We start from the raw sequence: 14,184 nt of genomic DNA on the forward strand, positions 1-14,184 counted from the left end.
CCTTTTACTCCCAAGTCGGACTTCACAGTTTTGCAAGCTTAGCACTGACAACTGATTTAATTAAGTTTGATTGCCCTTGCAGAGAAAGACTTGATTTCACTTAAAGACCTAAAAGCTTTTACGGTTTCTCAGGTTCCCTCTTTGCACATTACACCCTGACTGTGTTTTTAATTAATCAAGATGAGCCGAGGTAACAGAAACTGCTGAACGTAAAAAAGATGACATCATGTTACGAGCAGAGGGAGAGTGGTTTATGTGTGTGTCTGTGCGTGGGAGGGTACTACTTATTTAATGCCAACCTGCAGGCTGCACGTACCTGCACGTACACAATCGCATCTTTTAAAGAGCCCCACCTTTCCCCAGCAACTGTTGAATGGGACGAGGGCTAATTAGTTGTGTGCAAACCAAGCACAAACGGTCTGGTCGAGCACCGGATCTTGTATACGAAATAAGCCTCTAGGGTTTCATTGCCTTAAAAAGTTTGTATAGCACTAATTGGTTGCATGGTATAATACAAACTGAAGAGAATTAAGGTGAAGGTTTACAATTAGGGATGGCGTGATAAGTAAACAGTATGCAGTATATGCATAAAATAATGGGGCCAGGGAGGCACATCCTTATTAATTATGGAGAATACTTGCAGAGGAGTGCATCCCGTATGGAAAACAGCTGCAGTAAAAGACAATGCAGAAGTGTCCGTTTTTTACTCAGCTTATTTTAAACTCTGCTGTGATCAAAAGTCTGTAAAAAAGAGGAAATCACAGCACAGCACTTTAAATGCAAAATAGTTAAGTGCTTAATTGAGCTGCTACAGTATATGCATTTCCACTATATTGCATGGTTCACATGGCTTCTAGACAAATTGGTGAGATCTGGTACCTGAAAAATGCCCCCATCTGCAGTGCGGTTACTGTGCTGGAGGTTTAAACGCATAGTACTCTGCTCCCACAGTGAATTTCCTTTTTAAAAAAGGTTAGTTCAGGGTCCATGCCTCACCATCTAGTCTAATTAGTGCCCTTCTTTTTTTTCTTCAAAATTGCAGGATGACAGTTTGTAACATTGAATTACCTCCCTGGGGAACTCAACAGACTATCAATTTGATTTAGGTCTTTGCCAAAGTTGGATTTGGGCTCGTCTTCCTAACTTTGCAAACCGCATGAGTGAAGTCCTGTTGAGCTCCACCCACATATATATTTATGAATATGTATAACTGTTGTTGGTTTAATGCTTGTGAAAAATGAAGATACATAGCAATGGCTGCATTTCAAATGCAGATATCAGGAAGAACAGAGCAGTATATATGGAAGATGAAGTATGAATAAGATGTGCTGACTTTAATGTTTTGATCTCCTGGGGACAGGACAAAGCATTTCCTTTCGTGAAGTAACATGTGACAAGAGGCAGTGTGAAAAATAAACCTTGTGTGTTGAGAAAGATAATATGTTATCTTAAAGATAGATGCTATGATATATAAAGGGTATTTATTTATAGATCAGGACGCAGCCACACAAATGATCTCAGCTGTACTTGAAATGCACTTCCAAAGCATAAGTAGATTATATATATTCAAAAAAAATCCACTGGGAGATTTAGAAACAACTTTTCCCAAGGGATATGAAACTATTTTGAAGTTGTTTTGCAAATATGAAGGCCAGCTGATAAACCCATGGCTGCCTTTTAGGGAAATGAACTGACAGTGACACCACGATACAGATTCGGAGTTCCAGGATATTTTTGCTGGCTTGACATCTGCAGTGCCTTTCAAGCAGATTGCGTCAACATCAGGGTTTTATGTACAGCCACACAGATGTCTCCCTTTCTCTACACAGAGAAGTCTGATACATTTAATTCAGTTCATTCTGGTCCAGACTGAGGGTCCAAATTCACAGACTCCTCCGTCTGCTTTTCCTTGTCTTCATGTTCATAGACAGAGTCAATATCTGTAGCCTTACAAGCTGTAGACCTTTCTTGTCTCTTTGCAGTCTGCTTACAGTATTCTGTTAGAATGAATTGTAGCACCCACACAGGCAACATGGAGCACATGTCCACACAAGTGGAATTTGTACTGACTGTACAACCCCTAGAGTGCAGTTTAGCCAGAACAGTGCCTTGAATCTTTAAACTTTAAAGTTGACGTGGTCAGGACCTTGGTTGAACATCTCTTACAAAATGTAATATGGAGTCTTCTGTCATCTTACTTGTTTGCTGGTTTGGAAATGCAGGTCTTGAGGAAGAAAGTCACATACTAGTCCCCCTACAACTCTTACTGTATGTCAGTAATCTGGTTTTCCTCAGAGGTGTCCTATCCCAATATTTACTTGCCCTAAACTTTGCTTAGCTGACAAAAGACCTGACAAAAAAGGGCTACAAGGTAGCAATGCTGCTTTTGATTTATTTTCGAGAAAACTTAAGAACGTGAGGTCGAACAGGAGTCCTGTTGTGCCAGTGTACAAACCACACCAGCTCCAGGCAGGCAGCTTCAGGGATGGGATGAGGCTTGACTTGGGCACCAGTAACAGGATATGGCTTATTTTTATTTCTGAGCCAGGACAGTAGAACAAAATAGAGCAGAGTAATTGACATAACTACATTGTGGAAGAAACTTTGTGAATGGTGCTGACTGACACATATGTGTTTTTTATCAAGTCTGTGCAGGATACAGTTTCTCATAACATTCCACCAGTGCCTCATTCAAACCAAGCACAAAATAAGTTGTCCTTAACTGTATTGTCTAATTAAAAAGAAAAAATACTTTTAACATGTTACTTTGTGGCTAAAGAACCCTGTTCAGTATTTGATACTAAAATGTAGGAATTAAAATGAAGTGTTGGACTGTAGCTACTGTACACATGGTTGTAAATAGCATTTTTATAGAATCCAATGTCCTGAAAAAACAAATTGAAAGAGAATCATCTCTGCTTCAGAAGAAAGTAATGAGAATTTCATTAACCTCTGCAGAATCTGTTTAATTTATTCAAGTTTTAGTTTGTCTGTTCGCCTTTCTGTTTAGAGGCTTAAGACTTATCTGTATAACCAATCAGTGTTTTTTTTCTGGCCCTGTTTCTACCTTTTCCTCTGTTGGTTTACTTTCCAAGCACACTCCTCCCTGTTTTGTTGTTGAAGTAGTTCCTATCCAGCTAGGCCAGACCAGTGAGTAGCCGCGACAGAGAGTCAAGTGATGGAAAAACCTATTTTTACGGCCTTGTGCTGTCCTAGCTGTGCCACTTTAGCAGTGGGACCATAGTGTTTACATATTGTCCTACACCTTTTAACTTGCTTTTCTTGTCTCTTAAGCTTCTACAAAACTGGCATTTTTAGGCATGATATTTTAATTTAATTTCATGATATTTTCATTTCTACACAACAGCTTATGTTTCGGCATGTGCATTCTAAAAAAACAAAAACACAACCTTTCAGCCTTATAAGGAAACAAGATTTTTATTGTAAAAAACTATTTTATTCAAAAGCTCTCCACTTTTCCTTTCCATCTAACTGCCTTTTCTCTTCTGCTAATTCCCCTTTTTAAACCTTTAAAACCCGAATTTTGTATGCTATTTGACCTACAAACATGTATTCCCCAGATAAAACAGTTAGGAACCTTTACAATTTTGGGGACTGCATACAGGACAGCAGATTAAGCAAGAGATTATGAAGTATGTCAATTTCATTACTGTGTAATTGTCCTGAGTGGGTGTGCAGTGAGTGAAGCAGATTTCTCAGCCCCTTAATTTGTCAGTGTTTTAAGCCAAATAAAGCTGCACTGTAACTTATATCTAGGCATTTGTTGGAGTTTACCAGCTCTCTTTTACACCCCAATGGATTATAAAGTATATAATATTCATCACACAGTGCTTGTATGGGATACTTTGCTATTGTTCTATTTAATGATCACTTTGCTGATGACTGGTTGAAGATGACTGCCGTAGCACTTAACACTGGGTTTAGCACAAATGAGACTACCTGTACAGTGCAAAAGTCATTTCATTAAATCAGTCAGGACGTTTCACATTGTTCTTGTCTTTTCATTCTGTGATATTCCTTCTATTTTCAGTGGCATGCTTCTGCTGAAACTTTATCCATTTCCTTTTAATCAAACAATCCATATGGATCTGTTTTACAGAAAGGAACCTAATGTGCAAAATGAAATAAGTGTAAAGTAAATTCTGACCATGTATTGTAAGTCATCCTAAAAAACTGTGTTTCCTAAGAAAAAATTATCATAAAAATTATGTTAATGATGAGGAAACACCTAACAATGGCATATGGATTAATTACTTACTACAATACTTCATATTGACAGTTCTTGTACAGTTTACCTTGAGTGTCTGAAGATCCTGATCAATGTAAATTAAAGATTGCTAATTTACAAGTCTAGTTTCTTGTCACCCATAGTAATATGATGTACATGTAATATTAAAACTGTATCTGCATTGAGCTGTTATAATACTTGTTTTAACTTGTAATTAGAACAATAATATAATTGTAAATATAATTATTGTGTTTTATACACCAGTATATAATAAATAATAAACATCTCAGACTATATATAATAATATCTGTTAAATAACAATAGTATTGTATGTTTTATTATTGCATCATTTTAATTCTATAGTAATTATATAATTATATATTTTAATTATAAGTTGCCAGATACTGTAGATTAAGAAAAAGGAGCACAACCTGTAAAATATTTTATTAGCCTAAAGCTTCCCACATCTATTTTTTAAGTCTCATAAAAATATTGTAAAGCAAAACTAAAGAATGATATTAGATGTAAACATGTCTAATTTGACGCAAAATCTGGATCTGCAAAATGGATATGTTACATTACTAAAAAATACCATATTTTAATATGTGATGAATGACTTATGACTTAAATCCAGTCTAAGCTAACACTGTGTCCTGTTTAATGAATGACGGCAGGACCAATTCAACTTGGTTAATCCAAAGAGCACCTTGCTTAACAAACAGTGAGTGACCATTTTTAAATGCTTAATTACTGTACTGTACATGTCTGTAGTGCAGGCAGCAATTGTACTCCCTTATTAGAAACAAAAACTATTTGAACTCTGATGGCATCATGACCCGGTTGTACATTTGATTAATTGTATGCAGTTTTATTTTGAGTGCTTTGCACAATCTCGTAGTGCAACAATAAAGCAGATCTGTTTCCTTCCTCACATCTAAGGGCGAATAGGGGACTACAGGAATAACTTGGTCAAACAGTGACCCCTCCTTAATAGCACAAAGTTGCCCACATCGAAGAACATTGATCACCACATACACATGTACAGAGTATCGTTGCTCTCTGACCCGTTCTCACTGACATCTGTACGCATCTATCCACACAATCACACAAGTGCACCAACACATTCCCGAACCCAGATACACAAATGTGCACATGCCCAAATGCATACCCACACAGAAGCACACACTGACACCCAGACACACACACGCTTATACACACACACACAGTTCCCAGGCTCCAGAACATTCCTCCAGAGAGTTCCCGCTCTCTGCTCTCCCTGATTGCTATTCTTGTTTACATCCTGAATACATATTAGATCATCTGTTCAGAACTCAAATACAAACCCATCAAAAACACAAAACACTTACTTACTAATTAGCTGTTTCCTGTCCTTAATGAAGTGAACACACCATGTTCAGATTAAAATTCAACTGCTGCTCCCCTTTACTTATGTTTCCAGCTGTTTTTGTTTTATCTAGCCTTTCTTGTTGACAGCTAATACTAAATGATAAATCACCCATATTACGTCCGATGCAAATTGGATTAGAATAGCAGCAAAATCCATAGGCTGTCTAGCAAACTCAGTTATGCTCAGGTACTATAAATGGTCAGTGAAAAATGTGCCCTCCTACATAACCTGTTAAAATAGGGAGTATGAGTGCTATAATGTATCAAAATCATAATGTGAAGTTTCTAGCTATATTACACTGAAACAATATTGTCCATTATCTTTTTCTGTATTTAACAACATATTGACAAATGTATTTCCTAGACTTGATGAAAATGTGGATTTGCACACATAATGGCAAAGTTAATGACTAATATATATATACTGTGCTAAAAAAACATACATCAGACATCTAAGTGGGACTAATTTTGGTAACAGTGAAACTATTTGTTAAAACAAGGCAGCTCAAAAGGCTATGTGTGACAGCAACAGTCTAAGGCACTAGTCATATATAACATCTAAACGTTAACTTTTGTCCTGTCATGTTAAAATGCCAGCAGGGGAACTCAAAGGGTGATGGATTTTAGGGCTGAGAAAGATGTCTTGTAGGGTGTGTACCTTGAAAACAGAAGTCAGAGCATCGCCCAAAGCAAACTCAAGTCTCAATAATGACATCCAGACACTACTCTACACAAGAGCAAATACAGGAACAATCAGTTTTGTTCAACTAACAATTCTCATCTGATAAATGCAGGTGTTGAAGCGTTGTGGTCTTTCAACGTGAGAAACACCTGTCTGTGCATTACAAAACTGGATTTGGTAGTGATTTAACAGTAACCCTAGTCTTTTCTGCATTTTAGTACAGCATGTTCTATTTAGGACTGCTGTCATTCTTGCTCCTGGGGACATACAGCTGTGTTCAGTGCTTATTTTTGCATTTCTTGCTCATTTGCAGGGAGTCTACAGGGCTGTCACCAGCAAAATGATATAGGTGAAGGGTGAACTAGCAGCAAGCACACAAACATGTGCTGAACCAAAGGAGAGAGTACACAGCATGGCTGGGTTAATCTTTCAGACACTGTTATAGATCTGGTTGTATGTTTTCCTAGTGTTTTTCTTACTGATAACTGTTGCATAGACCTCTATTAAACCATTGTGGTTTCATATTGAAAACACAAGTTGAAAGGTGAAATCATTTTAAATGTAGTGTGCTGGAGCACAATGAGGCAAAGACAAAAAAAAAACACTGTTTTTCACCTGACTGTATTTTGGAGTTACACAATACTCCTCTCTTTGATAACTGAGAAATACTGTTGGAATGAAGAGCCGCTAATACTTGGCATTATTTTGCTGACTTTTAGTCCTTTTGCTTTACATGCAGTCTAACTAAATATGATCAGTCAAGTAAGCCTTTGAGGTGGAGCAGTGGAGTTGTATCACAGGTTAGACACAATTAAAGTTGTTTTCAAGGGTTTTTCAAATGTGTTTCACAGCCAATACTTTTTTTAAACCTGTTTCACAATGTATATGTCTCTGCTGTTATTATTAAGACACACAAGTGGCTTAAAGAGTAACAGTTCAGTTGTTCATGAAGGTCTTAAAAGTCTTTAGAGGAAAAAAAAAAAGTGTTTCTCATATTTTTATAATACACAATACGGGGGTAATAATTGTTCTTATTGTGGTTTAGTGATTTAATTTTTTTTTCAAGGAATCTGCAAAAGGTGCAGGTAAATCTGGAGCAGAAAATGGTATTTGTTTAATATTTTGTTTTTTATTTGATTCTTCTTCTAGTTCCAGACTCTCTCAGTAGTAAAAGATGGTTTGTGGTTTGTTTTGCTGTAGATGCTTGATTATTCCTGTTAGCATGATCAGGCAAATCAGTTCTTCTTACACTGTATCTCATTAAACATTTGAGGCTTGAAATTCAGCAATATGACATGGTGGCAGTTTTGCATGTTTGTTTTCAAATAAAACCCGTAGATTTTTTTAGACGTTCAGGAATGAATGAGCATTTTATTCATTTTCATAAAAGACATACAAATATTAACAAAACAGTGATTGAACAAAACTGTTGGTGCCTCCATTCCAAGAGAGATAAAAAACCTTTAACTCATGAATCTTAAGATTTTACCTTAACATTGTTTTTTTGTCTATTCCAGAAAACAGACCGTACATCAAACCTCCAATACTGTACTGATTGGAATTCCTGTCCCACAAACATTCACAGATGCAGCAGCCTGTGGGACTGGAGGACAGCATCTCCCAGTGGTGAACATTCTGGAATCGGTGGCCTGACCAAATTACATTGCCTTCAGTAGCCAACATCGAGCAACTGTTTGAGAAACCCGAGATGTTTGTGCTGTAATGTACCGGTACTCCAGAACGTTGCTGAGTCAACTTGTAAAGATATGTTTTTTTTTCTTCCTTTTTTTGTTGTCTGAGAAAGGACCTTTATAATAAAGAAGACACAATTGGGGGCCAACATATTTCTCTGGATTTAAAGTACAACCCCCACCCCACCCCACGTAGCACATAATGAAGCTTGTTCTCTCTCACCGCCTCCTTCAGCAGGAGCTGAGGTTTTTTTTTTCCCTGTACTTTAAATGTCACAACAGTTTCTGAACAGCACAATAGTTGGGCAAAGCCTGTGTGGACTGTGTCTTCTTGAGTGTGAGGACTTCAGGAGCAATAAGAGGTTGTGTGTGACAAGAACACATGCAGTTCTTCGCCCTGCTCTATTTACTCGTGCTGATCCTCAGTTTAGTAGGAGACAAATGGAGAAATGTGTGCGAGGAACTTTTTTTTTTCTCCCCTAGATATTTCTCTTTTTAAAAATAAAATAACGCCGTAGAAAACAAAACTGTACTATCACTAGATGACTGATGCAATAACGTAGCCCTCCCCCTTAGTGAAGAGTTGGTGGGGCTGTTCTTATTTTGTACCCTTTTGTTGATGTTTTTTTTAAATCACACAGCTCAGCCTGAGGTAAATGGATCAGACGTATACAGTAGACTATTAGAATTGGTTTCTCTGTTGTACTGTATTAAGTTTGAAATTCTTTGTTGAAATGTTCTTGCGAAAAAATACAGTATTACAATAATCTTCTGTTCTACCCTTGTTTATAAAAAGTGTAAAAAATGCTTTTAGTGTCTGCTATTATGATGTCAGTAAAAAAGTGGATACATTTTTAGTGAAAAATACCTAATGCACATCTATGAACAAGCATGGCAAATAATATGATGCTCTTGAAAACAAAATTGACTTTTTTCTGGTAAAGCTGCCTACCGAAATATTATTTATCATTTTTCTTTTTTCCTTAGTGGGATTTTTTTAATGTCGTTTGGCAGCAACCATCTTTAATGAGCTTGTTTTGACAGTGAAGTTGCCACACCTTAGATTTCTTACAGCTTTGCACATACAAAAAAAATCCGACATCTTCGTAGATTTTGTTTTAGAAATAAAAGTTGAAATACAGAGTTTTTGGTGAAGTCTCGTGTTGTGATGAGACAAGAGATTGACTGTGATACTGACAGAAGTTTTGTAGGCCTAGGCAGCTTTATAATTTAGTGATCGATCTCTGTGACCTGTTGTCCCTCTGCCTTTTTGCTGTTTGCTCTAGATTCATGTAGGAAATCTCTTTGCCACACCTCTTCTGCTTGTTACTTTTTTTTCTGGATAATTTGGTAAATCTCTGATAATCATCAGTCAATTTATAAATTTATCAATTTACATCAGTCAATCTGCAAACCAAGTCATAAACATGGAACATTGCTAGTTTATTGGTCAATTTCTAAATAAAGTGTTAAGTGAGACTATGAGACTAAGATCTATACATCAGTTAAATGATGTCGTACTAAAGTGTTGGAAAGCACATTGAACATACTGTGAAAATGACAGTGATAAGCTTTGAGAAGGATTTTCTTTGGCTGCGCCCAAGTTTTATCATATTAAAGAGGAGAATATTCCACAGAAGATCCAGCTAAAACTCGTCTGTGTTTGAGTGCTCTTCTCTCAAAAGAAGCCTGTTTGATAAAACCTGTTGTTTCAACAGCCCTCTGGTATCTGCGTTGTTCTTGAAACTAAAGGCTGGTTCATGGGCCTATCATTTGCCTTTGCATAAAAAGGTAATATTGAATAATATTATTCAGTAATATTGTATATTGATTTTTTTGCTCTTAAACCACTGTGTTTATGCAACCAGGACAAAAAGAAGCCAAAAAATTACACTTGTACATAGCAATGTACAGTATTTGCAGCATCCAGTAGATCCACAAAGTTATGCAAAAGGACAGTGTTTGAATATGGAATGAAATTCTCAAGGCCATAATTACAGAAAATAGGAGTTATTCTAGTAGCCAGGCAGAAGGTTAAAAGTTGTCCTACAAGAAAATAAATTTTAGTTATTGGGAACAAGTTTTATGGGAGGGTGGAGGGGTAATGTAGTACTTCAATTAAAGAAAAGCTGTTTGAAGTTCTAGTGATTGCCCAGTTTGATTTTCTTTGTAGGCTATGCAAATAGTAGAACTAATTAATGATAGGTGATTTTAATGTAAAAGAAACTGCACAAGAGGCCATTTGATCAATAGGAAAAATTTGCATGATTTTCATTAAAAAACATGGAATTTGATTAAAGCTAACAAGAAGAAAAACAATCAAAACAAGGATTCCTGAGGAGAATGACCTTGACATTTGTGGGCGGTTGCATTTTTTATATAACATCCGTTCATGAGGGCTTATCAATGCAAATTTAAATAATTGTTCTTCAGGATTAGTGTTAAACCAATCTCCATTCAACCCCTGGTATTGAATCTCCATTCAATGGTATTGAATCTCCATTCAATACCATTCAACCCCTCTCTGAACTCCAAGTTCAAATTATAGACTAATCATTTCAGGCAGTTGGCACTTGTTAATGGCAACGACAAAGCAGGCAGCATGTTATTGCAAATACTGTATCTTGATCAATCCAACCACAAAGCGTCAGAAGACTGGGAGGTAAGTTACACCATGTCTTTTAAGTTGACCATCCCTAGCCCGTGGAAATAGAAAAGGCTAATAAGAAGTGGTGTTAGACCCAGCCAGTGTATTTGATTGCTAGTAGTTACAGTAGTGGAATCAAGGCTCTCATCAAGTCATTGCCTGAATGAGTCCCTTTCAAGACAATTATGTTAAATTAAAGGGGCTTCATAATCAGTAGGCAATTTAAAAACAGAGATGTAGGGTGAATGGTTCTACAAGCAAATCTGCATTCTGTGATGAAAATGTATATTTTTACATTAAGAAAATAAGAAATTTTGGTTTGGATTTGCCTGGCTACTGGTAATATTACTGTCCTCTGGTGTGTAACATGATCTCCATGGTCCCATTTTACACAATTCTATAAATACACCAGTTGTCATCATCATCACTTTCATTAACAGCTAGTCCTGTACAGGGTCGTGGGGTAGCTTGAGCCCATCCCAGGAAGCATTGCTTGCAAGGCAGGATACACCCTGGATTGAGACACCCGTCCATCGCATAGCACACACAGACAGAAATACACTCACAGACTCACACCAGCGCCAATTTTACAGAAGCCAGTTAACCTACCAGCCTGGTTTTGGACTGTGGGAGGAAACTGGAGCACCTGGAGGAAACCCACGCAAACACAGGGAAAGCATACACCATATTCATGTACCTCAGACCTGCAACATTTAGCACAACGTCACTCCTCAGAATCTTCAAAAACATTCACACTCCAGCAAGGAGCTTACCTTTTAGCATAGTGGCTAAGTTTGCACATGTGTAGGCTGTGTGGTGTTTGGGAGATGACAATAGGTGTATTGTATTTTTCCTGTATGTTTATTGGGAGATTTTGAATAGGTGCTTTTGTGATATGTACGCCTATATTCGACTTTTCTGGTTTTCAAGAACCAATTAGTTTCCTGCAAGTAGGAAAATTAGTTTTCTGTAAGAAAGCCACAAGAAACCATTCAATCCACTTAGGCTGTTTGGTTGTAGTTAATTGATCCACAGATGTCATCCAATTCTTGCAATTTCTTGCAAGAAGCCAGGGCTTCAGTTTCAACACCATGGCAGGGTGTTGTTTCAGACTCCCAATACCCTTTTGATAAAGACATGTCTCGTCTTCTCAGTTTTGAAAGCATTTCTAAATATTTTCCACTTGTGTCCACTGTTTTGATTGAACCAATTATTGGCTTACTTTTTCCCGTATAAAACAAGTTCTTTCTAGCAGAAACCTAAGAATCCCCCTGGCCCTTGGCCTGAAGGATGAGATCTAAAGAGCAGTGGTATAACTGTGACAGATTGTCAGAGTTTGGCATGGACGTGTCATTCACCTTGATAGAGGTGAAAAAGACGTGTAGAAGACCAGCAGAGAATGACATCTAGCTTCCCATGCGACCTGGAGATTTAAAATGCATTTAAGATACTAATAAATAAAATATATTTGGCAAAACTAAGAAACATTACTCCACCCATTTTCAGTTTCTGATTCATCCTTGGACAGCTGTGTTGGGCACAAGGCAGGACTGCACACCGGTCCGCCACATAGCACACTCATAGGTAGATGAGTTGTACTTCATAAATCTCAAATTCTCAATGATTCATAAATTAGCAGGTCTTGCAGCTTGGTACAGCTACATTGCATAAGGCTTTAAAATGCTGTGCTCACTACAGCGCTCCCTGGTGGATCTTTGAGACCAGCAAAGACTTGCAGACTACAAGTGAATTTAGAAAATGAACTTGAAGAAAAACAATTCTTCCTTATGTCCAGCACAGCTGAACATAGGACTTTTTTTTATTGGCAGGCATACTCCACAGTTAATGAAAGGGTCATTAAGGGCTTCAGAAAGAGCTGTCTTTGTGTGTGGCATTAATGGATCATATTTTTATTATACTCGTTAATAATACTGACGGTGTTATACTCTTCTAAAGCAGGGCCTGCTCCAAATTTAAGTCCTCCTTACATAATTTTCCCTGGCCCCCTTAATTCCCAGGAAGTCATTACTCTATTTGATAGAAAAATAAGCGTTATAATAATTGTAATAGAAATAGCCATTTTTTTTAGTGAAAACAGATGAGACACAAAACACCTGTACAGCACACGATGATAAAAAAGCTCCACAAAGCTAAATGTGGTCCAGAGCAATCTTTTTTATGAGAATATTTGTCATTGTAATTCTGGCTTTTAGCATGCCATCACAGCAAAAGCCTTCACATCTGGTTTTGGAGGGGCATTATTTACTGGTCCTCTGAATAAACAAAAACATAATATTTTGATTTTTTAGTTTCAGGACAAATCATGTCTGGGTTTCTAAAAAAGACCAGAGATTTATGATTTTCACTAGTACAGCCACTATGCCTAGCTCAATGATTTCATGTCAGTGGTTGTGTTGCTTCAGTGCCCCTGCTTCATTGTATCTCTCCACCCGCTTCATCTGTTAGCAACATGGAATTAGACATCTCCTTCCCCTAACTCATGTCACTGATGGAACAATCTGCCCCTGTATAAATACAAGTCATTAACCCTAACCATTAATCTTCCCAGCATGCTTTGCTCTGCATACCTTTACCACCTTCATCAACAGTTGCACATGGCAGGCTTTGATCACCTTGTTATTGTATCTGATGAACCCTATCTTTGCCAGGCTGGTCTATGCATGAACACTGTCACAGAATTTGGGGCAGAGATATAGAGGGGATATGTTTTGGACTAGAATTTTCAGAAGGCTGTACCCTCTATAACCGTTAAAGTGGTTTCATCTAGAAAGAAAACACTGGTTAGCTCAAATTCTGCCTCACAGCTACATGGGGTACAGTATGTTCTCTCCATGTTCTCATAGGTTTCCTCCGGGTGCTCTGGTTTCCTACAAGTAATACTGGTAGTTTAGTTGGCTTCTGGGAAAACCATCCCTGGTGTGAGTGTGTGTCCCTGGTGTTTGTGTGTCTGTGTGTCTGCCCTGCAACGTACTAGGGTCGCATTCAGGGTATATCCTGTTTTGCATCTGTTGCCCGCTGGGATATAGTCCGGCTCCCCTGCAACTCTGAAAATTGATGGATGGATTATTAGCTGGATCTCTGAAAGATGTAGCTGGCCTCTCAAGGTATAAAAGAGTGTGGCAGACAACTAAAAACCTAACCAAATGTGTAACCAAAGCTTTACCAAATTGAATAATTATCCTAATAAAAATGTTAGCACATTGATCATTATAAAGAAATACTACAGTTAATTTAGGCTTTACATTGAAAAAAAGTTCACCACCTGAAATTTTATGACCAACATGCTTGGTAGACACATTCTACGTAGATGGAAAACGTAAACATGTCGGGGATGAAATTGCGTATAAACCAACGTGAGTTTTGCGTTATACAGACATTTTTCCCCTATTAACCAATTGCGTTTGAGTTTATTCGTGCTTTGGAAACTTGCGTTATAGCAGAGATCACTGCACTGTTTTGTCGTTGGATGTTCTGCTGAATACAGCTG

General features: G+C 37.5%; 1 protein-coding gene across 4 annotated transcripts in view; it reads left to right on the forward strand.

Moving 5' to 3' along the window:
* Window positions 1-9,746, forward strand: part of dacha (dachshund a) — a 231,922-nt gene extending 222,176 nt beyond the window's left edge. For 3 of the 4 annotated variants that reach the window (XM_088649090.1, XM_088649091.1, XM_088649088.1), the window contains one exon: window positions 7,924-9,746. In XM_088649090.1, coding sequence (XP_088505216.1) covers window positions 7,924-7,991 — 68 coding nt within the window. In that variant the 3' untranslated portion in view covers window positions 7,992-9,746. Of the gene's footprint in view, window positions 1-7,855 lie in introns of all 4 variants that reach the window. The other variant, XM_088649089.1, reaches the window with a different exon arrangement.
* The last annotated feature ends 4,438 nt before the right edge of the window (window positions 9,747-14,184 follow it).

Source organism: Lepisosteus platostomus, chromosome 10, assembly GCF_059453375.1.
Source record: "Lepisosteus platostomus isolate fLepPlt1 chromosome 10, fLepPlt1.hap1, whole genome shotgun sequence".
In the NCBI taxonomy this organism is placed as follows: Eukaryota; Metazoa; Chordata; class Actinopteri; order Semionotiformes; family Lepisosteidae; genus Lepisosteus; species Lepisosteus platostomus.